This window comes from Gouania willdenowi, chromosome 15 (assembly GCF_900634775.1).
Source record: "Gouania willdenowi chromosome 15, fGouWil2.1, whole genome shotgun sequence".
NCBI classification, from domain to species: Eukaryota; Metazoa; Chordata; class Actinopteri; order Blenniiformes; family Gobiesocidae; genus Gouania; species Gouania willdenowi.
In genome coordinates, this window is record NC_041058.1 from 16,766,773 (window position 1) to 16,792,792 (window position 26,020).

Genomic DNA, 26,020 nt, shown 5'->3' on the forward strand with positions numbered 1-26,020 from the left:
AATCACGTTTATTTTGATCAATATTGTGACCACAATTATAATCACATTATTTAACATATTAGGAAAAAAAAGGTTTTTATTACTTTTGAACAAACATGTGTACAGTTTACAGTGCACCATAAATAATGAATAAATAAGAATTATACAAAATAATAATAATAATCATGGAATTAAAAATGTGCCAAAAGCTAACTGAATAAATCTATTATTAAAGAATGCAGAGCTCATATTTTTAAATGTCAATATTGCAGGTTAATTTAATCGTGGTAACCAAAATTGTAATCACGATTAAAATTGGATTAATTGTGCATTATATTACATTATATATTGAACAAATGAAAATACAGTGCTGTGTAGGCCAGGGTTTAACGTCTATTATTTTTTATTTTATTTTATTTTACAGTGAGAACACGAACATATAACACTAAAAAACAAATAGAAAATTATGAAATATGGATTCTAAAATACTATTTTTGCGTTGTTATTTTCTTCTTCCACGCCTTCCCCTGAAGCCTCTGACAGAGCCATGACCAAAGCACACAGTTGATGGGACCCTATGTGAAAACAACACAACTGGTGAAGTTTACCACCAAAGTTGTTCATCATAGAATGAGTAAACTTTACAAAATGACCAAAAGGATAAATACACACAGTTTTACTCTATCTAACAAAATGTTTTTAAATCGACACGGTTCTGTTTAGACAAAGACATATTTTTCTTGCTTTTGACCCTGCAGACAGACAAACACCAACCTGTAGGAGTATTGTGGTTTGAGTGCAGTCCTGTGCTGAGCGTCTGTCGACGGATCCTCTGTGGAGGCGGACGAAGGCAGGCCGTCACCTTTGTCTTTTAACACCTGTGTCTCCATCGATTCCCCTGGTTCGAGCTGGTCAGAGCAGGACACGTTGCACATCAGGTCACACGTTCCCTCGGAATCACACACATCTTGCACTACATCCATGGCCATGTCGTCCTTGGGTTGTTGTCTCTTTAATTCCTGTGCCCTAAAATATGAAACATCTAGTTTAAAACACTATTTCAATGAAACCATGCAGTCATATTTCTACTGACATTTGCCGCCACCTAGCGGGCATGTATAGAAACTACAGCCTTACCCTTTTTCTTTTTTCCCCCTGTCAAAACGGAAGTCTGGGGGATATTTGTGAATTCTTATTAAATGCTCCTTCCTGTGTTTACTAGTGCTGAACTTCAGTCCACAGCCTTCCACCAGACACTGATACTGAAAAACAATAGAAAGAGAAAAAAAAAAAAAAAAAAGGCTTTAAATCCCGAAGGTTTTGGTGTCTGCACAACTTCAAATGAAAGAGCATTAAATAGGGCTGCCTGAGTGTAGACTAACCATGTCCTGTCTCTGTGCGAGGATGGTAAAGAGAGGGTCGTGCCACTCTTGTATGTGGATGTCAAGCAGGCGGGCACTTGGTAGAGAACGTCGACATGAGCAGCAGACGTGTCTGTGCAGTGTGTTGTAGTGGTGCTCGTAGTCCTCCAGAGTGCTGAAGGTCCCGCTGCAGCCAGAGATGTGACAGGCCAACTCTGATACACTGCAACACAACAGCAGCTCAGGAAAAGGAACTTGTGGTCTGTTTTTCTTTCTACAGACAAAACTTTAGAATTAAAAAAAACACCACCTGAAAAAAAAAAACATTCATATTTATTAAAAAAAAATATTTGCAAGAAAACATTGCACAAATATTTACATTAAATGGCTAATTACAATACATAGTAACCATCAAGCTCATGTACAGCATTTAGGGTTTAGATGTGAAACTTTTTGTAAAACATTGCAACAGTCTAATAATCAACTTGTATTTTTTTTTAAATATCTAGGTATTTTTTGTCTCGAAATTTTTGTATTTATCTTTCTAAATCTCAAATATAATTTTGCTCTCTCGAAAGATGGTCGATAGTACTATTTATTAGGGATGTCCCGATACAATTTTCCCACTTCCGATACCATACTGATATTGCAGCCTTGAGTATTGTCTGATACCGATATCGACCCGATATTTACTGTCAGTATATGGTGGGAACAACTGAGGGCGGGGACAAAAACAACTAAAACTTATCGGGGAGCTTATATCGGAGATTTTAGATGAAGTCTGATAAAATCTAATAATCGTTTCAGGCTAATATCGGACTAATATCCTATATCAATATCGGATCAGGACACCCCTAGTATTTCTTAATTTGCTACTTCATCCATTTCTCAAATGTGTGTCACTACCAGTAGTTTTTTGTTTAGTTTTTGTGATTACGCAGCTTGTGTATTTATTAATTTCTTTTTAAATTCTAGTTAATTTCTAACTGGTATTTTAGTTGATTTCTAAATGGTCAGATGAGTGTGTGTACTTGCAGGGGGTTTAAGTTATTATCTCCGTCATTTATTGAGATCAGCAGAGCTAACAGCTTTTTAATATTTAGAACAGGTACATGCGCTTTTAATTTTAATTACTTTGGAACCAATTCAATTTAGATTGCAAAGTATTGCATATCGATACCAACAATTATCACAACTTTAATTTCCTTATCTTCTTCATCCAATAAGAATCATTCAATTCTAGAAACAAGATAGATAGATAGATAGATAGATAGATAGATAGATAGATTATAGGGAGAAACGTCTACTTTCGATATCAACACAAAAAATTTGCGATGAATCTAAATGAATAGTTTTCCCACCCCTGTCAGTCTTTGGGGCCATTTTGTTTAATTTTCTGAGTTTTGCAGATTGTAATTTTTTGTGGAATATAAAATACATTTCACATCGCTTAAACCTATGGATAACATTGTAATGTAATATTAATTAGTGGAATAGTTATATATACATATACAGTTGTGAAGAGAGTTTGATTTATTTCTCTGAAGTGCTTTTTGGCCTCTATAGTCGTATTTTTTTGTTAGCTGTTCTGCTATAATGTAGGTCTTTTGTGAGATTTAAATCATTATTAAATGACTCGTTATTACCTGAGTGTTGTCGCATCTTCTGCTGAGTATGTGTAGAGGTCCTGCAGGTACATGTGTCTCTGAATGTCTCCATCCTGCCCAACAGCATTTAGGTTCACCATGTAACAACCACCAGTTTTTTAAGTTTGAGTTATGAGTTGTAAGAGAGTTACCTCGAATATATGGTGGTCTTTGTGCATGTGGAAGACCTCGGTCCTGAAGTTGAACGGGTTTTTCTGCTCTGTTGCCTCTGTCTGACACTCTTCACTGACAGAACAAGCTCCAAACCCCACAGACTTCATGTCTTCTGGCTCTAACATCGTTATCAGACGTTAGAGGGTCGAAAAAAAGTGTATAAATATAAACTACATCTGTTAAAGTTCCTAACTCTGAACTGTAATGGTTGTAAATAAAACGGCGCGTAGTGATGACGACAAACACGAGGGTGATTGGTGAGCTTTGTCTCCCCCTATTGGTACGATTTAACAACGCTAATAAACATCACCACAATTACATTACAATAACGTTTTACTAGGATATCTTACTTGACAAATAAACCGCGGAAGCTACTTTTAAATTGTATTTTAATGTTTTTTTTTTTTTTTTTTTTTTTAAACCAAATGCATTTTTATAAGTAGAACACAAAATATAAGTGATATATCAAGAAACGTTTACCAGCCGATATAAGGAAACAATTAATGGCATTTCTGCCAGTAAACATGGAAGGAATAATAATAATAATAATAATAATAATAATAATAATAATAATAATAATAATAATAATAATAATAATAATAATAATAATAATTATTATTATTATTATTATTATTATTATTGGGAAAGTTCATTGAACTTCGTTATCTTGTTGCAACAAACAAACAAAATTAACTAAATCAAAATTAAATACTACATTCTAGCTTACACATGCGTTCCAGGAAACAAATGTCACTTACTGTAATTTTCTATTTAATTTTTTTCCCCCTTGATTTAAACTCATTTAAATACAATACAACAAAATGTAATACAGAAATGAACATACAGCTACAAAGGAATACGGACACAATAAAAAGAACAGACAACATAAGACTAAAGAAACGAAATAATCAAAATAATCATAAGGGATATGGCTTAGGTGCTCGTGTTGATATATTTCTTGAATGTTTTGTAAATGTTTATAGTCTTATTGTTTGCAGTGGATTCAATTTTGTGAAAATACTGGGTTATTTTGTTTTGAAAGTGATGTTGCTTTGGATTGTTTTGGCTCCATTTGGCTTTGTGTAAGTGGTATTTAGCTAGGAATATTAGGGTTTGAATCAGAAACGAGAGGTCTTCAGGAAAGGTGGGGTCATCAAAGTAAAAGAGGATGTCTTTCTCAACTTACTGTCATCAGTCCTCTTCTGCAACTTCCTAGAAGAAGAAGAAAAAGAAGACAAAAAAACTTTGTAATTTCACCACACGCTGGAGTTAAACACAATTTCTTTTTACAGTGGTTTTAGATTTTAGATTTTTTCAAAGTCCTTTTTTAGTTCTGCATTTTAAATAGGACCATATATATGTTTTCTTTATCAGAATGATTACAATGTGCCATTAACACCGATACACTTAATATTTTTCGTTTTTTAAACTGAGTTAATCTCAAGTCAGTAATAATTACCAAATATTCAAAAGGTTTACATTAATTCTGTAGCAGTTGTTGAGCTTCTATCCAGGCTCATGTTGTGACTCATGTGCTTTGTCAGCTGTAGGCAGTCATTTTCAGGATGTTTCACAAAGGGGAGGAGAGTTAAGAGATGTTCTCTTTTTCTAGCAGACTGAAGAGCACAATGAATAAACTGCATCCGGCAGAGCAACATGCCACACGCTGGATACTCTATACTCATTTTCTTCTCATCATGGGGTAAGTGGAACATAATTGTTTTATTTTATTTCATTTTTTTAAACCATATCTCATTTCATTCACTCTTTTTCTTTCTTTCTTTCTTTCTTTCTTTCTTTCTTTCTTTCTTTCTTTCTTTCTTTCATTTCCCCCGAAACTATAATAATTCTTCTTATACATGCAGGAATAACTGTGGGGAGTGTGAAGAATCTACCTCATGTCACAAAGTACCAAACAGTAATACCTCAGAGATTAGGGGATTTCTTCCACGATAATAATAATGATGTCCACGAGGTAACAGAGAATCTACTGTACTGGGTGTCCATGTTTATGTCACTGTTTAAGCTATTTGATATATAAAGCTTCCTCTGTGCTTTTTGCATGTCAACAGAAATACCCTGATACGCTTCAGTATTTATTAACCATTGATGGGAAAAACCACACTCTGTACCTGGAAAAGAACAAGTGAGAATAACTCATAATAATAACTATTATTTATTTTTATACATACTGGCAGTCTGCTTGTTGTGCTATAGTTCTTTTTTGATAATCACATATATGTACTTCCCTTTACATCTTTGTCTCTTTTTATTTATTTATTCATTCATTTGTTTTACCAGGAATCTTATTGGGAAGAACTTTTCTGTGACTCACTATTTAGATGAAGGTACTCTGGTCTCCACAACTCCAGATCTAAAGGTGAGCAGGATTTGTATTCATCAGTAAAATAAAAAAAAAAAAAAAAAAAAAAAAAAAAAAAAAAAAAAAAAGCCTGTATTATTGCAATTTGAACTTATTTCATGGGTGTTCACTAATGAATACCTGATTACCATTTCGTCTTCAACAGATAATCACAATACCTTACTTACATTACGGTTTAGGCGTTTAGTACTTCTGACAAGTCTATGTCATCATCTGCACCTACGCAAGCTGCAAGGACATTTTGTGCAGGAAATGCTTGGCCCATTTAATTTCCAAATAATAGATGACGTAAAGAAGAAAATAAAAATGTTAGGTTTCTCAACTTGTTCCGAGTCAAGACACCACAAAGTTTTTTATTTCAAAGGAAGCGGAACTGGCCTTACATGACCAAACATGTACTTTCTTTGCAGAAACATACAGCGTTTAATATCTGGGTATGACTTATGCTGTATTATTAAAAGGTTGTTTGACTGAGAATCATTCTCCTTTATACAACAATTCAGCCTGTTGCTGTGGTTGTCTCTTCAGGCTCACTGTTACTACCACGGGCACGTTGGGGGAGTAAGTGACTCCTCTGCCAGCATTGGACTGTGCTCAGGACTCAAGTGAGTAATGTTGGCTGGAAATGTTCTTATATTTGTCAGCTGTAATTACAAGAGAACCTAGTTTCTCATAAAGAAAACTCGCTTTAATTCAATAATAAATAGAAGATTTGGCCTTTGCTTTCAAGGATTACCTCAAAAAGAAATAGTTCTTGGTAACCTTTACTTAAAGTGAGTTGTCTGTGCACACTGGTTGAAGTTTTCTTAAAGGATTTTGTAAGTACTAACATTATTTCTTTTTTCTTTTCTTCATTAAATCTTCTTACATTTTTTGCTCTCTCTCTACTTTAGAGGCTTTGTTCGTCTCCAGGATCAGACTTACCTGATTGAACCATTGGCTGGTGCTGATGAGGGGCAGCAGGATCACTCCGAGGGCTATAATGATGCGGGTCCTCATGCTGTCTATAACTACAGACACCTGAGGAGAAAGAGGAGCTCCTGTTCCCATGGAAACACGACCACTTTCTATGATCATGGAGCTCATCCGTCTGGACTGTTCCAGCTTGGCAATCTGGTAGGAACACACAACATAGACACATGCAGAGTTTGGAGTCTACGGCGGATAGTAATGAATTGAGAATGACAATAAATCCATGTGAACACTTTTGAACTTTTGTGCAAGAAACAATAATGTTTTCCCCTAATGTGTTAATCAGAGAAGTCAAGCCCAGACCTTAGATCGTGCAGGCATAGCCCGAACAGTGGAGCTTGTAGTGGTCGTCGACAATAAAGAGGTTTGATCCCACATTTTGCTTTCCCTCAACAAATAAATTAACAAATTAAAATGATTGAGATGCTGTTGATTGTGCATTGTTACTAAGCTGAATATTCATTCTTTTTCTTGTCTCAGTACAAGAAATTTGGCAGTAAGAGGACAATTGAAGCCCGGGTGCTTGAAATAGCAAACCACGTGGACAGGGTAGGTGAATTACTCAGACTCACACGTCATTATACTTAAACTTTCTCAAGAATTCATTTAAAAAAACATGTCCTGATATTTTGTTCTGTACTCTCTGGAATGTGACCAAGTTAAAAGGGAAGACTATCTGTCTGTGAGAATCTAACTTTAACTGTGAATCTTTACACCTAAGCTGAAAATTTTCACACATATCCCACAATCCTCTTTGCATAAGAGAGTAGGACTGGATATGAATGTATGATCACACAGCACTAGACACAACACTGGTTCTGGTCACTAAATGTGTGTCCTGTTCCCGTGAGAAATTACACACACATTAATAGATTAGTAATGACTTCATCTATTTGAGTTCTGAGGTGGTTGCATTTATTTAAGATTTAGCTTTGTGTATTTCTTTCAGCTGTACCGCCCAGTGGGTGTTCGAGTGATGCTGGTCGGTCTGGACATTTGGTCGTACAAAGATCAGATAGAGGTCAGCTCAAATTCTGAAGTCACCCTGGGTCGTTTTCTTCAGTGGCGTCAACAGAACCTCATCCCAAGGACCAAACATGACAATGCACAGTTCATAACGTAAGTTCTCGCGGCTTCAGTTCTCAACAAAGGAAATACAACGATGATGGTTATTGTGTAAACACTGATGGTTAAATCTTTCCCTTCCCTCAGGGGTGTGGATTTTGATGGCTCCACCGTTGGTTTGGCAAACACCAATGCAATGTGTACGTCTAACTCTGGAGCTGTCAATGAGGTAATTCATATTCACTCATATTGACCTTGTGTGAAAACGGATGCAAATCTGAGTGCACGTTTGGTCGTACGACAGGACTAACGTGTGATTTATGAAACATTCATATTCGTCCAATCCCAGCGTACAAATGATCGGGTGTTGATAAATACGAAGGCTGAATTCAATCTTCATTAATATGTTAGGCCTTCCTGTTTCGGAGCCCCCCGACCACCACTGAGGTCAAATAAGAAAGAAGTTACCAAAGGTCGACGTCTGCCCCCCTGTGTGCGCTGGAAGCAACTTCACAACATAGATCCTGGAGACACACATGGATATGAAGTTCATATTAGCCTCAGTCCGCACACTTAAGTCAATAAATATCACATCAAAAAAAAATTAACACTCTCAACGCTTTTTTAAAAGGCCTTAAAAATTACTCAATGTTGTCCCTTGTCTGTTTATTATGCCTTCGGCCAATTTTACCTAGAATTTATCACATTGCCCATTACTCCAGCTCATTTGAAAAAGTTTCAGGAACTATTTGCATTTAAAATCATGAATGAAGTCCTATTTCCTCCATACAGCACCTCATTCTCCAAGACAAAGCATAGCAGCACGTCCCCTGGGCGTGTGTATGCACTGGGTGAACCTATGCGTTCCTACTCCGACGGTAGCGGAGTTTATATTTATTATTGTTCCGTGAAAGGAAAGAGGTATCAATCATAACGTGGGCTTTTTAAATTTATTTTATTTTGCTTAATTTGTTTTGATAATCTGTTTTGATCAATTCTGCATGTCGGTTTCTGCTTAAATGACAACTGAGGCTTGTTGAATATTTTATTTCAGTCTCAGTCAGATTTTGCTGTGTGATCTGATTGCAGCATACGTTCACGTCAGAATTAATATAAATACCGAAGCTTGCGTGAATTTGGTCGAACGCACGGCGTACGCTCAGATCTGAGCGTACGAGCAGTGGATAAATGAGGGTCATTGCTTGCTGTCTTGTACAAACATAATAGTAAAAAAAAAAAGAAAACTGTGTGATAATATTGACATTTTTATCTCCTCTTCACGTAGGACCACAATACAAACTCAATTGGAGTAGCCTCTACTATTGCCCACGAGATGGGTCACAATCTAGGCTTGTCCCATGATACTGAAAACTGTGTCTGTGGCTCCTTTACCACTAAAAAAGGCTGCATCATGGCTGAGAGTGTTGGGTAGGTTTTGTCTCTCACCAGCACAAAGTGTCCCTACAAATCCACAGCTCTTACACCAAATTATCAGTCAGCGTAATTGTTTCTCTTCTTCTCCTTTAGGATTGTGTATCCAGAACTGTTCAGCAGCTGCAGTCAGCAACAGCTCAGCAGGTTCCTAGAGGAGATCAACCCTGGCTGTTTGCTGGATACCCCTTCTACTGATCGTATCTACGGTGGGCCTGTGTGTGGAAATGCCTTCCTGGAGCCTGGAGAGGAGTGCGACTGTGGCACAGCAGAGGTTCGTGCTATGGGGCGCCGATTGTAAAGTTGTGCATGCTAAAATAAACAAACTGTTTATAATTAAAAAAAATAAAATAAAAAATATGTTACTTCTGTCCAGATTTACAGCAATATTTGTGAAATTTGGGATATTTTTTTGTCTTAATATCATTTAATTGTTTTAATATAATATATTGCAATATAATATAATATGATATTTTTTGTCTTAATATGATGTCAATGTTAAATCTAAATGTAAATGTTAAATCTAGATTCAAGGGTGAAACTAACTATTTAGCTAGTATGCTAATTCACCAGAAGTACCAAAATATAAGTTCATTGACTAGATTTAACATTTACATTTAGATTTAACAGTGACGTTATATTTTTCCGAGAAAAAAAACATCACACATTTCACAAGTATTGCTGTAAATCTGGTCAAAAGTAACATAAACATTTTTCGCATATGTTTTTTAAACATAGTTTGTTGCTAATATTAAATAACCATAAAAAGTTATCCGCATTGTGACCCCGTGTGTCTCTGTATGCTTCATAGGAATGCAAAAATCCCTGCTGCAATGCTACCACCTGCAAACTGAACGCAGGAGCCCAATGTGCAGGAGGAGAGTGCTGCCACAACTGTCAAGTAAGTGTTACTTCCTTTACAAAGAAAGGAGTCACACTAATAGAAATAATGTTCGCGTGTAACAAGCCACAGTCAGACGTTGCTGTCTGGCTGCTTGTGTGTGGGTGTATATATTTCAGTAGCCGGTACATCACCATCTGTGTTGCTGTTCGCTCTGCAGATGAGAGCGTCAGGCAGCGTCTGCCGACCAAAGGCTGGAGACTGCGACCTGGCAGAGTTTTGTACTGGCTTCTCTGCTGCCTGTCCCACTGACGCCTACACCCAAAATGGTCTGCAATGTAACCGAGGGAAGGGATACTGCTACAACGGGCAATGTCCTTCTCGACAGGAACACTGCAAAAGATTATGGGGACCAGGTAAAACACTTTTAGAGAGTTTTAGCTCTCTGACACAACACGAGTCAGACATCCCCACTGCTGTCAGACTGTACAACAAGACCCTAAAGTAACATGTGCAATAACCCCCCTTTGCAAAACTACATGCAATAATCTCTGTATCAGCGCCACTTTATTCCCTGTACCAGCGTCACTTACTGACAACCTGCACTAGAACTGTAAACTTGGCACCTAGATATTCTAGTTTTTATAGTCTGTTCTAACTTTTATTCTATTTGTATTTATTCTTATTTCCTAATTGTTATAACTCCATCCTCTTAAGATGTTTGCTTTTACTTATTGTACATAAGATACTTCTTTTTACTTTTTAACTGTCTGCACATTTCTTGTCTATTCTGCACACCCTGAGTGATCTTACTGAATGCCAAATGTAACAAGTAAATTTCTCCATCGTGAGGTCAGTAAAGGATTATCTTATCTTATTTTCTCTGTGGTTTGTGTTTACAGATGCTGAAGTAGCTGCAGATGCATGTTTCTACCAGCATGGAAGTTGCAAAATGTCACTCTTTAATCGGAAATGCTCCAGTCGGTATGTTTTCAAAACACATATATCATATTTTAAGAGACAAATGTTTCATATCTGACGTATTTCTCCTGTGTTTGGTCACAGAGATCAATCCTGTGGCAGACTCTTCTGTTCTGGAGGTTGGGAGTTCCCAGTGACATCCAGAAAGTCTTTTTACAAACTGGGAAATGGAGGCCTCTGCAACGAGGCAACAATGAACCCTGAAGACAACTACCCAGCAGATCTAGGCATGGTTCCTACAGGCACCAAATGTGGCAGCAAGATGGTAGAAGTTAACGACTGTTTGAAGCAAAACTTCCATTTTGTTTTGCATCATTATTCTTCTTACGTTTGTTTTAAAATCGGTTTTCCAGGTGTGCTTCAATCAGCGATGTCAAGACGTTAAAAACATTAAAGTTTATGGAACTAGTGACTGCTCTGCTAAATGTAACAACCGTGGGGTAAGATCTTGGTTTAATAAGTCACTTTTAGAAATATTGTGAACTTTTTATACTGTTACTGACTAAGTGCGATATCTGGCAGGTTTGCAATCATGAAAATAAGTGTCAGTGTGATCCTGGCTGGGCCCCACCTTTCTGTGATGTGCCACATTCGGAGATGCCTGAAGGTATTGTACTTGTGATCAGGTGCACGTTAATGCATTGTGTTTGCCAGGGTTGGGGTCAATTACATTATTCAATTACAATCACGTTTTCTATTATCCATGTTCAATTACAATTCAATTATGATTACGGTGACCGGCATTTTTTCCAATTCCAATTCAATTCCAATTATAATTTTTCCCCTGTAGGCCAATTACAATTACGTTCTTAATTACTACATTTCAATTACATTTTGACCAACTTTTTTTTATACGGCACTTAAAAAAATGTGCCTTACTAATGATCTCATGTAATATGTATTTTGGTTGTCATTTATAGGCCTGTTGTGATGATTGTCTGTGTGTGTATGGTGTTGTTTTCAGCATCTTTACATTTACATTTTAGTGCATTGATTATAGTATCTTGTGTAAAAATCCCAACCAATGACAGAAGTTGGAATTTAGCATAAACTCTTTGAACAAAACATCAGTTATAGTCACACTATTGCGACTATGTTAAATTGTATTGTCCTTATGTAAATAAAATGATATCCTAACTGTCTATAACCACCAGAACGGGTGTGAAGATTTACTGACAGGTCGTGGGAAAACTTGATATGAAATGTATTTTAATAATAGCCATAGAACTGTAACATGGTTCCCCAGTTTTGCGTTTAATTAAATTGTAATTGACATTTTTGATAGAGTTCCCATGCCAATTATAATTACAAAGACAATTATCTGAACTCAATTACAATTACAACAGCAGCATATTTTTTGAATTACAATTAAAATTATAATTACGCGATTACAATTATATAATTGACCCCAACCCTTTGTTTGTTTGACCTTTAAAAAACCACAATTCACCCAAAAAACTTGCACTCTGTTTCCCTCAAAGATATAGAACGTGGATCAAACTCCACATGGACACTTTAACAATCGTGCTCTGTTCTGATGAACGCCAGCAGACTGTGATTCAATTTCCCCATTAGTCTGTACGAACTCAATAACCATGTTAAAGTGGGTTTCGTTTCCTGTGCAGATGATGTCATATGATGCGTGTCACTCAATGAGCAGTGACAATATAATAACATAAATTGTTGTGTTTTTATGTTTTGTAGAGTCTGGAATAGTCGTGTTACTGGTGTCACTGGTCGTAGGCTTCCTTCTGATTATGGCTGTGGTCATTTTGACTTTAATGTACTGTATCAGAAAACGACGTCCTGCTAAAAGGTACAGCCAAATAAAAAGATTTCTGAAGCTTGTCATCATGTGGTGTAAAAGAAGATGAGCTTGTATTTTACAACATTTCTGTATGTGTGTACAGATGTCTGCCGTCCACCTCAGGACAATTCAACCCCGTATTTCGGTCTAGCAGTACCCGGGATAGCCCACGTCTCAGACCTGCACAAATCAGCAAGCCAACGCTATTGGAGTCTTCGGCCACTCAAGTCTGTAGACCTTTGCTTTCTTCTGTTGTAAAACCCCAAACAGGAGCACTAAGGCCTAGCAGAGCGGCTCCAGAGGTGAGTTCCACTCTAATCGATACAGGTACCATCGTGTTGATTTTGGTGAAGTATTGGAACCATTTGATTTTTGTTTGTTTGTTTGTTTAGCCTCCAAAAAAGACCCCAGTAACAACCACCCAATCAAAAATTCAACAGGTATTTAAGCATTTTGTCTTTGAAATAAATTACAGTTTTCATGTGTTTCTTTTTTTTTTAAACATGTTTATATTTTATAGGCAGTGAGGCCGTTCCTACAGCCACCAGCTATTTTGAGAAAGTCATTCTGTTCTGAGGTAAAGACTAAATGTGGAAAGAGTTGGCAACATCTCAATAGACTTAAAAACAACTTACCTTCATGCAATAATATTTTTTTGTCTCTGTTTTGTCAGACAAAGCCACTACCTCCATCTCGGCCTCTACCACCACTGTCAGCTAAACCAGTAAGTTACATCAGAAGCCTACAAACTACTATGATTACTCTCAAACACTGTGCTCAGTAGGGTTGGGGTCAATTACATTTTTCAATTACAATTACATCTTCAATTATCCATGTTCAATTACAACTCAATTATGATTTCAATTTTTCCAAATACAATTAAAATTACAATTCTTATTTTTCCCCTGAAAGTAAATTGCAATTACATTATCAATTACTAACATTCAATTACAATTAATCACATTTACTGGGCCTTTAGTAAACAAGTCCATTAAACATAACCTTGCTCTTGTGTTAGCTTTCTGTTAGCATCGCTTATGATAACAGTTTCTTTTATCTGCTTATTGACATATGAATAACTTTCCTTTAAAGATTGCAAGGCCAAAGCCGCCCATTCCTCCAGTGAAACCCAAGCCGTCTGCCATCCTGTCTTCACTGCCTCACACTCAGCTGGTACGTATTTCAGACAGCAGCAGGAGTCGACGGCAACAGTTGGCATTCAGACATTCTTTAATGTTATTCAAGGCATTCATGTTTACCAAGACATCTGCGGTTTCGGGCACTGACACAAAATAGCAATGTCATGACCGAGCAGTGGCTCAGTCTTAGTAAGCCCGTAAACTTCTCCTGACTGACGCTGAGTAACTACGAGACTAACAAATAAACCCTTTCAATCTGCTTTGGATAAGAACAGACCAGCAGCTGTGCTAAGTGGAGCTCATTCCAAGTCTATGATTGAGCGACAGGGTTGGGGTCAGTTATAATTGTAATCACGTGATTGATAATTCATTACAATTATCATGTAAATATAATTGTAATTTTACTTTTTTTTTTAAATTGTTGCCATTGTGATCGTAATGAAATTATAATTGAGTTCAGATAATTGACTTTGTAATTGTAATTGCCATGAAATTTCTATAAAAATTGTCAATTGTGATTCAACGCAAAACTGGGGAACCGTGTTACAGTTCCATGTACAGTTCTACACATATGTAGTTAACATTTATTTAAATATGTTTTATATCAAGCTTTAGCACATTTTACCATTAAAGTTCCCATGTCATGCTATTTTTCACCCATCTCCATTTGTTCTAAGAACCCCAAAAACATAGTATTTGAGGTTTATTTTCTCAAACTCGCCTGTTTTCCAAAGTTTTAGCCTCTGAAAAGTCACTTTCTGAGCAACTCTACACAAACAGGCTGATTTGCGACCTACTTATGCATATTCACGAATGGGCGTGTCTATAGACGGGACACTGACTTCCTTCTCCCCCCACGGTGATGTAGGGACAGAGGACGGCCCGCCCTCCTCCCACCCACTCCGTAGCCGAGCTCATGCTGCTTTATAAACACGAGACAGAGCGTGGGGGCGGGGCGTTCGCCGGTACATACATACAGTAGACTGTAGAAAATACATACATAGCACTGCGTGAAGGACACTGACATGCTCACCTTTGTGGGCGTGTCTGTTTACATGTCATTCACGGCAGAGAGCTTCCTGGAGGCGCGGCTTCTCCAGCTCAGTGTTGCGTCAAATTCGTCATCAAAGTGGGAACGCGTCATCAAATTGGAGCGAGGTGTTTGGGCTCACCCTGCAGTAAGAAAGGAGCAAATCACCCTCTAACTAACGATTGAGGGAATCAATGAAAAAAACACTTTGGGCATGTGTATGAAGCCCTAATAGCACTTTTATGATATTTAAAGCACAGAAAAGTTGATTTAGCATAACATGGGCCCTTTAAGAAAATTGAAATCAAAGAAAGGCTCAGATGCCCAGACCAAAAATATTAAAACCTATATTTTCATTGATTAGGAAGACCAACAAGGTATCTTAGATGATTTGTTTTTAGTGTATTTCACAGCTGATTACAGCAAACACAAGAGGAAGGTTAACTTTTATTAGGTGATTTATTTCAGGCTCAGAAATCATGATTCATTGTAATTGAACTTGAGTAATTGAGAAAGTAATTACAATTGACTTTCTGAGGATAAAATGTAATTGACCCATTGTGTTTTGTTGTAGCTTGGAGGTAGAGCTGCCCTGATGCCGCCCAGCAGACCCAGATGACAGAAGAAATGAGTCGTCTTGGTTTAATCAGATTCTCTCTGCGTGTGAAGATGCACTTTTGTTTCACCCGGAAGGACCAGAAAATATTGTGAAAGGCGACGCTGAGTCTGTTTTATTTTGGAGAAATCCCAGCGGGGGGGAAACGGCAACATGAAGCATGAGAACACTTCAGGTTGTCGTCTGAGGATTCCAACGTTCTGTGTGCGGCTTGCGTAAATCATCAACACACAAAAGAACAGCTGAGGCCATGATGGACTGACTCAACTTTAGTTGCTTTATGAATCACAAAGTGTTGAATATGTTTTCTTTTTTCAAGGGAAATGTGTCACTTCCTTATCCTGAGCTATGTGAAGAATTAATGAGACAACGGCACTATCAATAATTTGCAATAACTGATTTAGTAGCTGTTAGTTCCCCTAAATGTCTCGTCTCGGGTGCGGACTTTTAGTGTCAGAATGCTTTTAGGGGTTTATAGACGATGCACCGCTACGGGAACTTGACGTTGCTTTGGAAATAGATGTATTGCAATAATCAGTGATGTGCACTAAGGTTCAGAGCAGGTGAGGCACACATTCTTTAAGAGTATGATTTTTATCTTCACCAACTTTGAGGTGAAGGTACTGACTGCCTTATTATCCCACATTTTTAAATTTGGGTTTATTATCAGATCAGCACAACGAATAGTGCCACAGACTAACACAAAATAGTTATTTATTCTGTGAGCTAGACTGTGGTTCTGTTCGTGTCTGCCATACCCTGTGTTCAACAAGAAATAAGCAAATATTGCTATGGCTAATGAAAGGAGCAGATTGATACAAAGATTAGTGTTTGATTGTAATAATGTTTTTTTGATTTTTGCACAGCTTTTTGTGCGACTGAAACTGCCACGCTTGCCTTCACTGATGCAGGTTCCAGTTGCAAATGATCTTTAGTAAAATTCTACTGTGTGAATTGTTGTTTGTACGATTGAATGATCACATGTTCTGTTTTTGTGATTTCATACTTGTTGATTATATTTATTAAAGGGATTTTACATGTTTCATTGATTATTCGTTATGTTTTATTAATTATTGGTGAGTGGAAACTTCCTTCAACTAAATCATGACAAGATGGCGGTGATTGTATTTGGTAACAGGGAAAAGAGGACTGCTGTCAGCGAGTACCTTGAGTCTCCATCTTTAAAAGCTGAAAACATTCCATAGTCAGATTAAATCCATAACAAAACCAGCCTTCTATAGCTAAACTAAAGAACTCCTCCACAGTGAAAGATCAGCAGAAGCTGCTCCATGCTTTTGTCTCCTGCAGACTGGTCTATTGTAATGGTCTTCATCAAACTACAACTGCTTCAGAACGCTGCAGCTTAAAGTCAGAGCACATAACTACAGTTTTAAAGTCTTAACACTGGCTTCCAGTCAGCCTCAGAACAGACTTTAAAGTTCTGCTGCTGATGGTGTATACATCTCTGAATGGGTTTGGTCCAGAATACATGAGATACAAACCCAGCAGGTCTCTCAGATCTATGGACACAGGTTAGATAGTGGATCCCGGAGTTCACAGTAAACATGGTGATGCTGCTTTTAGTTGTTATGCTGCAAAGAAGTGGAACAAACTGCCAGCAGAGCTGAAGTCAGCATCCAATGTGAACAAGTTATGCTTATGACAGAGTGGGATTTTTAATAAATTTTAATGTTTAATGTATTTTATGTTTTCTAAATGCTTCACTTTTAATCATGCAAAACACATTGAATTGCTTTGTGTATGAAATTCACATTACAAATACATTTGCCTTTTTTTTGCCTTGTCTTTTGTAGTAGGATGAGTTTCTGAAAACTGAAACAAGTTATACTCACAGTTACAGTTAAAATACTTACCAACATTAAGTATGTGTGGATCGTAACCTTCAAATACTGAATATGCTGATGTTTTGTGACTGAAAAGCAGATATTTAAATTCAGGGTTGCTCACAAATGGTGGTGGGGGGGGGGGGGGGGGGGGGGGGGGGGGGGGGGGGGGAGTACCCCAATCCTGTCAGCTTTAGGTTTGGTGACACTGCACAGGATTCTGACAGGATATTGAGATCTTAACAGCAAAGCAATAGATGCTATAACATTGCTGTAGTGGTTTGTCATTTTGTGTTTGAATGAATAAATAAATAAATAAATAAATAAATATTGTTCACTTGCCCTTTTTTTTAAATGTCAGTGCATTTTGTTCTTTTAAGAAACATGTGAAATATAAAATCAACACCTTCTCTTTTCGTTAAACCTGTTAAGCAGTGTTTTTTTGTTTTTGTTTTTTTGTTTTTTGTTTTTTTTGTTTTTTTAGAATTTGGCCTGACAAGTGTAAAAACGTTTGCAACGCAGCGGTAGAAGCCTAGTACGTGTTCCAATGGTTGCTTAGCAACGACACTAAACAACCTCACTTGAAAGTCAAGCTAACGCGTTAGCTCAGTGATACGTTCACAAAACTACTTCTAAACGCGTTGTTCTAACATCATGGATCGAGGGCTGAGTGAAGAGGAAATGCAGGACTTATTCGCATGGATAGACAATATCCCGCTGTCCCGTCAAAAGAGAAACATTTCCAGAGACTTCAGCGACGGAGGTACTTTTTTTTTTTTTAAGCCTGTGGTTAATGTTAGAGAGAAAGAGGATGGTTGGATGGATGGTTGGATGGATGGGGGTAAACAAACAAGCTGCTTGAGTAAAGTGATCTCCTACAGATCCATCACGCTGCCCCTGTAGTCACAACATTTTACTGTGGTTATTTACACTGTTTATCCGCTCAAATGTCTTATTTATTTACTTTGCAGTGATGGCTGCTGAAGTGGTGAAGCATTTCTTTCCAAAGATGGTTGACCTGCACAACTATGTTCCTGCAAACTCCACACAGAAGAAGATCAGCAACTGGGAGCTCCTCAACAAGTAAGGCATCAGTGCCCCAAAAACAAATAGGTTTTATAGCTGAAATTAAAGGTTTAATGCATAGACAATTCTATTGTTTTTGTAATTCATGATGCTTGTAAATCGATTGATTGTTACCTGATAAGACTTGTAAATTACAAAATGACTAAAATGGCTCGATCCTATATGTATGGAAGCCCGTTAATGCCAACACCAAGGAAAGTCATAATTATGGGAAACAAAGTCATAATTATGAGAAAGAAAGTCATAATTATGAGAAAGAAAGTCATAATTATGAGAAAGAAAGTCTTAATTATGAGAGAAAGTCATAATTATGAGATAGAAAGTCATAATTATCAGATAGAAAGTCATAATTATGAGAAAGAAAGTCATAATTATGAGATAGAAAGTCATAATTATGAGATACTTAAACACATTTACAGCAGCTTGTTCATGTGGTGAGTAGGTGACACTGAGAGATGGCTGATAAGACTATCAAAGACTACTTTAGACTTTAGGCTTTACAAATGATGAAATACTTTGTTTGCTTGTAAATTCTCATAGAAATATGCTGAGTAAACGCACCCTTGAAAAGATACTAAGCAAAAAGAGGCTCTGGCGTCGAAAGGATAAAACTGATGTGGCTGAAGTAGCTCAGTTTATTGAACACATGGAGATTTCTGGTTAGTGCCATGGGTACAGATGGATGTACCAAAAATGTTTCTATCTCAAAATTATGACTTTACTAACTCATAATTATGACTTTCCTTGGTGATTTTTTTTTTTTTTTTTTTTTTTTTGTGGCGGAAACGGGCTTCCATATATATGTCATTTTTTTAAATTAATATTTTTATTTAAAAAAAATAAAAATAAAAAAAAAGAATACTAATTGCCTCAGAGGAGCAGCTCAAGGTGTTTTCTGTGGCTGAGAAGTGCAAAACACATTTACAATTTATTGCAACACTTTTACAAATGCCACAACAAATTCACAACTTTGAAAACAAATATAAATAATTATCTAAAAAATACAAATTTGAAGTGTTTTGCTATTTGTATTTTTTTAATAATTATGTATATTTGTTTTCAAAATTGCAAATTTGTTCTGGCATTTGTAAAAGTGTTGCAACAATTTGTAAAAGTGAGTCAATAACTTCTAAAGGTGTTGTGGTGTTTGTGTAAATGTGTTTTGTACTTCTCAGACACCGTATAAAGCTGCCCCATAAAAGAATGCCACAAAAGAAATAAAAAATCTTGTGGTTGTTTATTTTATTTTATTTTTGAAGCTTCCTTACAGAAGAACGCCGCAAAGGAAATATAATCTTGTGGTTTAAACATCCATCCATCCATCTATCTATATAATAATTGAATAATAATTCATGTTCAGTGATGATTATGTTGATTCTGTGTTGACAGGAAGGTGTTTCCTCAGCTGAACTTTCATGTACCTGAGTCAACAGTGAAGAAAATTGCTCTCAACACTGCAGGAGTGATTTTACCAGTGCTTCGCTCGCTTCAAAACAAGATAAATATGCTATTAATGCACCAGACAGACCATACAACGGTATACTATTTATGCTCCTTTTCATGACATTATGACGCAAATATGTGTTATTTTTTTATCCACAACTCAGTTTGTTAATCTTTTAATTTTTCCCATAGGATTTGAAGTACTATGACACCATGAACCACGAGAACGCCCCAGCAGGTAAAGTGCTGCGGCTTTTAAACAAACTATAACTACAAACAAACATGTTATCACTATTATAATTAGTTTTTTTTTAATAATATCTTGAGACACAGATTCAGATTTGGCAAAAAGTAACAAAGTTATTTAAATTAAATGATATAGAAAGATGAGACAAATGTAATTTATTAACAGCAGCAATGGTTAGAAAACAGGATGCTAAACATTACATTATTTGTTACTGTACTGTAGTAAAAGGGGTGGGACTAATGAGTTTATACTTCCACCCACTCCCCTACAAATGCAAACAGTATGTGTACGCCGTAATATATGCAATTATTGTGTTGCTTTTATTTTTTTCCTATTCATCTGCATCAAATCTTGTATTTATTGTAATGTTGTTTCTTGTATTATGACAATGAAACAGTATAATCACATCATAAAATGGAAATCCTTAATCAACGCAAATATAGTGACAGTGTTTTAAGGTCATTTTTCCCCGTTGGATTCCTGGGGAGCCTTAAAAAGTCTTAAAAGGCATTAAATTCATTAATCTAAAAATAAGGCCTTAATTGTCATTAAAATGTCTTAAATCAATGTTTCAAAAGTCAAGTTAAATTCTCACACATAAGTATTATTTTATGATTTTATTATGTTATAATGTATATCAACAACATGGGAAAATGTAAATTTAACAAAGATTTTTCTCAATGGCTTTTCTTAATGGTGTTTGTTTTTTGTATTTTTGTTGTTGTTTTATAGATTTCTGGCTATTTTTGTTGTCATCTTGTGTTTTGGGAGTGATTTTGATTATTTTAGTCTGTTTTTTGTGTATTTTAACTTACTTACCTTACCTTATTTACCTTCATTTACCCCCCCCCCAATTATGTTTACTGTGAAGTCGGTCTTAAATTCAATTTCAAACTGCAATAAAAAGTCTTGAATTTAATTTGACTGAAACTGCAGGAACCCTGTAAAAGAATATAATGGCTGATGCTGCAGTTTGTTACTCTGTCTAGGGCTTACAAGTATAAATAACCTTTTTTTGGGAAGTTAATTTAATTTGAGCCTATTTGGTAACAGTGTGTTACAGTATATGTGTTGGTCATCAATAGATAAACTGCACATCCAGCAGATGTTAGAGCACTGTTAAGTGACTGCTGTCAGTGCTGACTCTACCACAATAAGGTGACGTTTCCCTTGCCTCACCCTGATATCAGCGTAGTTCTCTGCTCACAGATAAGCTAAGTAACAGCTGTAGCAGCACAGAGATAGAAACATTCCTCTGCTCGGTTTGAAGAGCTTTTTCCAACAGCCCCGGTTGGAAAACGCTACACTCTCTTCTGCTCTCTTACACTTCATAACCCTGGCACTGCTAGCCTGTGACGCTGACCTCTGAACCGTACATCCTCCCTTTGCTTTAAACTCCACCTGACCTACTGTCAGACAAATACGTCACGTCCTCATATCTGTCCCCAACATCATTAAACGGCCATTCCCAAGGTTTTATTATCAGCAATGCTGATTTGAGTCGGATTTTTCTCTGACGTATCTAACTTTTTAATCTCACTCTTTGTTGTTCTTCAACTTTGTGTTTGTGGTTATCACCACTCAGGCTCCAGTTTCTTTGACAGGATTTATCAGATGAGATGATTCTTTGCAGGTTCTAATGACAGCAGAGCTTTAAGTCACTGCGTTATGTAGATTTTTTTTTAGCATAACTGTATTATTTTTCTTATCTTCAGATACTCATCTGACCAAGGCAAGAGTTCTGCCTCAGCTGGCGGATATGAAAACTGATGAAGGAAAGAGACATAAAATGAGGTATGGAGGGACAAATCTTTTAGTAAAGACTGAAACATTCATGTTTGGAACGAGGCAAGAAGACACAATAATTAATAACAGGAATTGTATATCTTAAAAGCAGTGTTGATTTTTTGTACGTTTATCCTCAACAACACTTATTTAGCTGATTAGAACTACACTAAGACCAGATGCAACATTTTCTCCAAATAAAAACTGGACCAAAGTGTTGTTCAATGTAATCAGGGATAAATGACTCCCACTGGGTACACATTAAGCAATTACCTAGAGTTTATTAATGAGCTCATCAGCTAAATTGTAAACTGAAGGAAGCGGATTAGGGCCAATTTTGATGATGAAAATGATTTTGGGCAAATCAAGGATAAAATGAAGAAATCAAGAAATGAACTGTCGAGAATAAAGTTGAAATAAGATGTCGAGATTAAAGTCGAGATGTCTGGAGATTTCTTCCCGTTAAAAGGGAGTTGTTTCTTCCCACTGTCGCTGATGCTTGTTCATGTGGTTTAGTTGGGTATTTCCCTTTTTCCTTTTTATTACAAATTCTATATTTTGATAGCGCTTTGAGATGACTTTTGTTGTAATTAGTGCTATATAAATAAAGTTGAATTGAATTGAATTGAAAAGACGAGATTAAAGTCCAAATTTCGAAAACAAAATACAATATCGTGATTAAAGTTGAAGGTTTGCAAATAAAGTCAAATCTACAGAAGCTGACGAGGGCCAATTCACCACATACAGTACAACAACAAACAGCAGATCGTGGCCGTCTACGAAATGCTGTGTATTGATGAATGCGTTAAACTATACTTCAAAGTTAGGTTTAATAGCAAAGAGATTCTTTCTTTTTCAGCTAATAAACGCAGCGTTGTAATGCTTTTGAGGACTTTGAAGAGATAATGGCAAAAACGTAATCTGTTCAGAAGTTAAAACCAGTCAAGTTTGGACGAGGTTGAGCATTCAGTCCTGTCATTGGCTATTGAGGAGCTGTACGGAAACAGATTAGGTCCAGTTTCGATGGAGACTGTTGTCATATTGATTTGGCCCTAGTCTGCTTCCATAGTTTTGACTTTTATCAAAATATTGTATTGTGAGTTTATTTTTAAAATTTCAACTTTAATCTTAACATTATATTTTAACTTTATTCTCAAAATGTTACCTTTATTCTAAACAAAAAAGATTTGTTTTTATTTACATTTGGTATAAAGTTCTGAAAAACCACCAAGTTCTGACTTATTATCCAGTCATCCAGGGTTTCAGAGCTAATATGTAACCAAACCAAGTCCCAAAGGCTCAAACTCAGAAACTCTGCTTCTTGGTGATATTGGTTTATTTTTGTTCATGTGAATATTTTCTCAAATCCCTTTTACAGTAAACCACAGCGGGCCGTGAACGTCGTCTCCGACATAAATCCTGCATTTAAACAAATGTTGATGGAGAAAGAGCAAACGATTACGACTCTGCAGGAAACTGTGGAGGTAAGCACGCACACGCACACACACACAGAATACTGGATTTTTAGGAAACACTTTGCTGACTAGCGGAACATCTGTGAAAATGACCATCCTCATTTTTTTATTTTTTGACATCCTGCAGAGAAAGTCACTCATATGCACATCACCTGTAAATCTGTGTATGCTTGTAATAAAGTGTGTATAGGGTTGAGGAAATGGGTACTAATGTGTCAGCAGTGGCCAGTGAGTCAGTACCAGCTCACTGACCATCTTTGTCTACATCTGCATTTTCAGAGAATTAAAAAAAAAAAGACTAAAACTTCTCCTTTAACCTTATTAGGACATTTTTGTGAATTAAAATATATTACAGATTCGGATCCCCTCCTCCCTCTGAGGTTGACCCTTTTCTCTCCATGTGTTTGCAGATCCTGCAGATGAGAGTGGGCCGCTTGGAGCATCTGGTTCACCTAAAGGACATGAGGATTGAGGATCTGAACCGACATCTGGAGGTGTACAGATCAAACGACAAACCACGCTGATTCATTAACAAATTATGAATCATTCCCTCAGAGAACCACAAGGTCCTACATCATGCTATTTTAAGACCTTCAAAAGTCAACTACAGCCACATATGGTTAATAGTTTACATTTTGCAAAATAAAAAAAAAACATTTATTATGAAATATGACTCAATTTCTTTCAAACCGGAAGATGAGATGGACGATTTCTCTAGAGCTCCGCCTCCCCCTGTGTGAGTACTTCCCATTTCATGGCGTCGCCCAAGAGCCCCAGCAGCATGGGCAACAGACACGCCCATGAAACTTTGTAAACACATTTCTAGAGATGGAGGAGGGTAGTTCTGTGGAGCCTTACGTTCTTGACCCAGAGTCCGTTCGTCTATGACCATCACTTTACAGAAGACTGCTTAATGAACCTTCGCCAGTTCCAAAGTGGATTGTCCATTAAAGTGCTTCTTCCAACCGGAGCGATTCCCACAATAAAACCCATTGATGGAGTAGCCACAGCCTAAAGTAAAATAAACCTCTCGGAAAATTAATATAGGTAAAAACATCAGGTTCTATTTGATAATATTTCATGAGATGTCTAACTATGGGATGCACTCCCATCTGCAGCCATCAGAAGCATTTTTCTCAATGTGCCAATCCTGATTGGTGAAATGTGTCTGTCTGCCAGGGAAACTCCCACTCCTATAAGAGGAGGAGGCGGACGGACACACATCATTCAAACACCTCTTCTCACTCTCAAGCATATCTCGCGTCTTCTACCAGCTTAACTGTACACAAACGGATATTTTTCTAGCCTCCGTGGACGGGCGCTGATAGAACAGACGCGCTTGCTTTTTTGTGGACCACACCAAGTCAAAATAAGCCAGCGCTTACCTAGCCTCCGCTTGGTCGTCGCTGTCCCCATCGACCTGGCTGCTGTCTCCCAACACAAGAAGGATGTTCTCGTGCTGGACTGTGGAGAGGATGACGGAGACTCCTCTGACCTCCTCATATTGGGAAAGGATGAGGAAGATCACACTTTCATCACTCTGGCTCAAGGTGAGCTGCCCGCCACCTCTGTGGACTCTCGGGAGGAAGATGAAGGTTCCGTACCTGTCTCCTCTCTCCCAAGCTTAGATATGGTGGACGTGTGCAAACGCGCTGCGACCCGGCTCGCCATTCCGTGGCCCGCTGTTGTGACGGACACCACCTGGTCCCGCTATGAAGGGAAAAGGCTCCCTACACGTTTGTGTCAGCCTTCCTATTGTATGGGGCACACCCAGCCCAAGAAGATAAAATGTTTACTCCTAAGCCGTTTGCAGGAACAGCAGTACTGCTAAATTTTCCTTGCAACTAATTAGAATAAATTACACTGAAAATTAGTACTACTCTTCTCATCTGCCCTCAGAGCTCTTCAATTAAAAGATCCAGATGCCCAAAAGTATCTGTGCTTTAGATTTAGGTTTTACAGATTTTATGTGGGAAAATTAGAAATGTAAACATTATTGTGCCCTAGTTTGCACTTCTACTTATACATAAAATACAAAATATTTAAGAAACAACAATAAACTATAGATATCAGTGCCAACAGGATCTTCACTTTAAATTTCCTAGATTTTGTGACCAATTTCTATGTAGTTAAGTGATATGTAATAATTTGAGGAAAATTGAAAGATTTTGTAAGATTTTTAAAGTTTATTTTCAATTGTTTAAAATAAAAAATGACTGCAATCATACAATATGAAAACTGGAAAAACTGCAAGCCCCTGCAAATATTGACTTTCACACGATGATTAATTTTTTTTCTCTTGTCATTTTTACTTTTAACTGCGGGCTGAATTGGACGCTCCAAAGGGCCGGATTTGGCCCCATGGCAACGAATTTGACACGTGGCCTAATGCTTGAATGAGGAATTAAACACACTCATGTGCATCAAAATCTTTTTTTTTTTTTTTTGTCACTTCCTGTGAGTTCAAAATACATTTGAACTGGTTTCAGTCCATATAAGGTCATTACTTATTGTTATCTAAACTAATCTAAACAATTTATTCCTTTTAGCTCACATATGAGCAGTTTTAGTTTTGTTTTTTTTTTTTTTACTGCGGCCTGTGGTCACTGTGTTGTTGGCCTCAATATGATAAAGATACTTTATATTATTCCATCACTTATAAGACAGTGTGTGAGTCTCTCAGCCTAGTTTTTGCTGGTGTAGAATTACAGCAGA

The 26,020-nt window shown here is 37.0% G+C and overlaps 3 protein-coding genes across 3 annotated transcripts; 2 read left to right on the forward strand and 1 right to left on the reverse strand.

Moving 5' to 3' along the window:
• Positions 1 to 364: 364 nt before the first annotated feature.
• On the reverse strand, positions 365 to 3,392 carry znf511 (zinc finger protein 511). The gene is made up of 6 exons (XM_028468855.1): positions 3,139 to 3,392; positions 2,987 to 3,060; positions 1,362 to 1,563; positions 1,117 to 1,241; positions 754 to 1,005; positions 365 to 554 (listed from the first exon to the last, which is right to left on the reverse strand). The coding sequence occupies exons 1-6, from the start codon at positions 3,283 to 3,285 to the stop codon at positions 482 to 484; spliced, it is 873 nt and encodes a 290-aa protein (XP_028324656.1). The 5' UTR covers positions 3,286 to 3,392; the 3' UTR covers positions 365 to 481.
• A 1,384-nt stretch (positions 3,393 to 4,776) lies between these two features.
• adam8a (ADAM metallopeptidase domain 8a) lies at positions 4,777 to 16,470 on the forward strand. The gene is made up of 25 exons (XM_028468826.1): positions 4,777 to 4,862; positions 5,026 to 5,135; positions 5,233 to 5,306; positions 5,462 to 5,540; positions 6,072 to 6,148; positions 6,437 to 6,659; positions 6,802 to 6,879; positions 6,996 to 7,064; positions 7,465 to 7,634; positions 7,728 to 7,809; positions 8,866 to 9,008; positions 9,108 to 9,285; positions 9,823 to 9,912; positions 10,073 to 10,268; positions 10,755 to 10,836; positions 10,918 to 11,098; positions 11,187 to 11,273; positions 11,356 to 11,440; positions 12,538 to 12,649; positions 12,744 to 12,942; positions 13,033 to 13,080; positions 13,161 to 13,217; positions 13,314 to 13,364; positions 13,733 to 13,813; positions 15,384 to 16,470. The coding sequence occupies exons 1-25, from the start codon at positions 4,817 to 4,819 to the stop codon at positions 15,426 to 15,428; spliced, it is 2,643 nt and encodes an 880-aa protein (XP_028324627.1). The 5' UTR covers positions 4,777 to 4,816; the 3' UTR covers positions 15,429 to 16,470.
• Positions 16,471 to 17,851: 1,381 nt separating this feature from the next.
• Positions 17,852 to 23,910, forward strand: spef1 (sperm flagellar 1). Its single transcript, XM_028468861.1, has 7 exons — positions 17,852 to 18,032; positions 18,241 to 18,352; positions 19,745 to 19,892; positions 19,991 to 20,036; positions 21,761 to 21,839; positions 23,209 to 23,314; positions 23,716 to 23,910. Exons 1-7 carry the CDS (start codon positions 17,924 to 17,926, stop codon positions 23,827 to 23,829), a joined length of 714 nt encoding a protein of 237 aa, XP_028324662.1. The 5' UTR covers positions 17,852 to 17,923; the 3' UTR covers positions 23,830 to 23,910.
• Positions 23,911 to 26,020: the final 2,110 nt, after the last annotated feature.

Bases quoted from the DNA above. Each gene is read 5' to 3' on its own strand.
- znf511 (XM_028468855.1), bottom strand. From the start codon at position 3,285: ATGTTAGAGCCAGAAGACATGAAGTCTGTGGGGTTTGGAGCTTGTTCT. The intron at 1,242-1,361 runs GTTAGTCTACAC...ATTGTTTTTCAG, and splicing joins TCGCACAGAGACAGGACATG to TATCAGTGTCTGGTGGAAGG. The intron at 1,006-1,116 runs GTAAGGCTGTAG...TTCATATTTTAG, and splicing joins AGGGGGAAAAAAGAAAAAGG to GGCACAGGAATTAAAGAGAC.
- adam8a (XM_028468826.1), top strand. From the start codon at position 4,817: ATGCCACACGCTGGATACTCTATACTCATTTTCTTCTCATCATGGG. The intron at 5,136-5,232 runs GTAACAGAGAAT...GCATGTCAACAG, and splicing joins ATAATAATGATGTCCACGAG to AAATACCCTGATACGCTTCA. The intron at 6,880-6,995 runs GTTTGATCCCAC...TTCTTGTCTCAG, and splicing joins TGGTCGTCGACAATAAAGAG to TACAAGAAATTTGGCAGTAA.
- spef1 (XM_028468861.1), top strand. From the start codon at position 17,924: ATGGATCGAGGGCTGAGTGAAGAGGAAATGCAGGACTTATTCGCATGG. The intron at 18,033-18,240 runs GTACTTTTTTTT...TTTACTTTGCAG, and splicing joins CAGAGACTTCAGCGACGGAG to TGATGGCTGCTGAAGTGGTG. The intron at 18,353-19,744 runs GTAAGGCATCAG...CTGTGTTGACAG, and splicing joins AACTGGGAGCTCCTCAACAA to GAAGGTGTTTCCTCAGCTGA.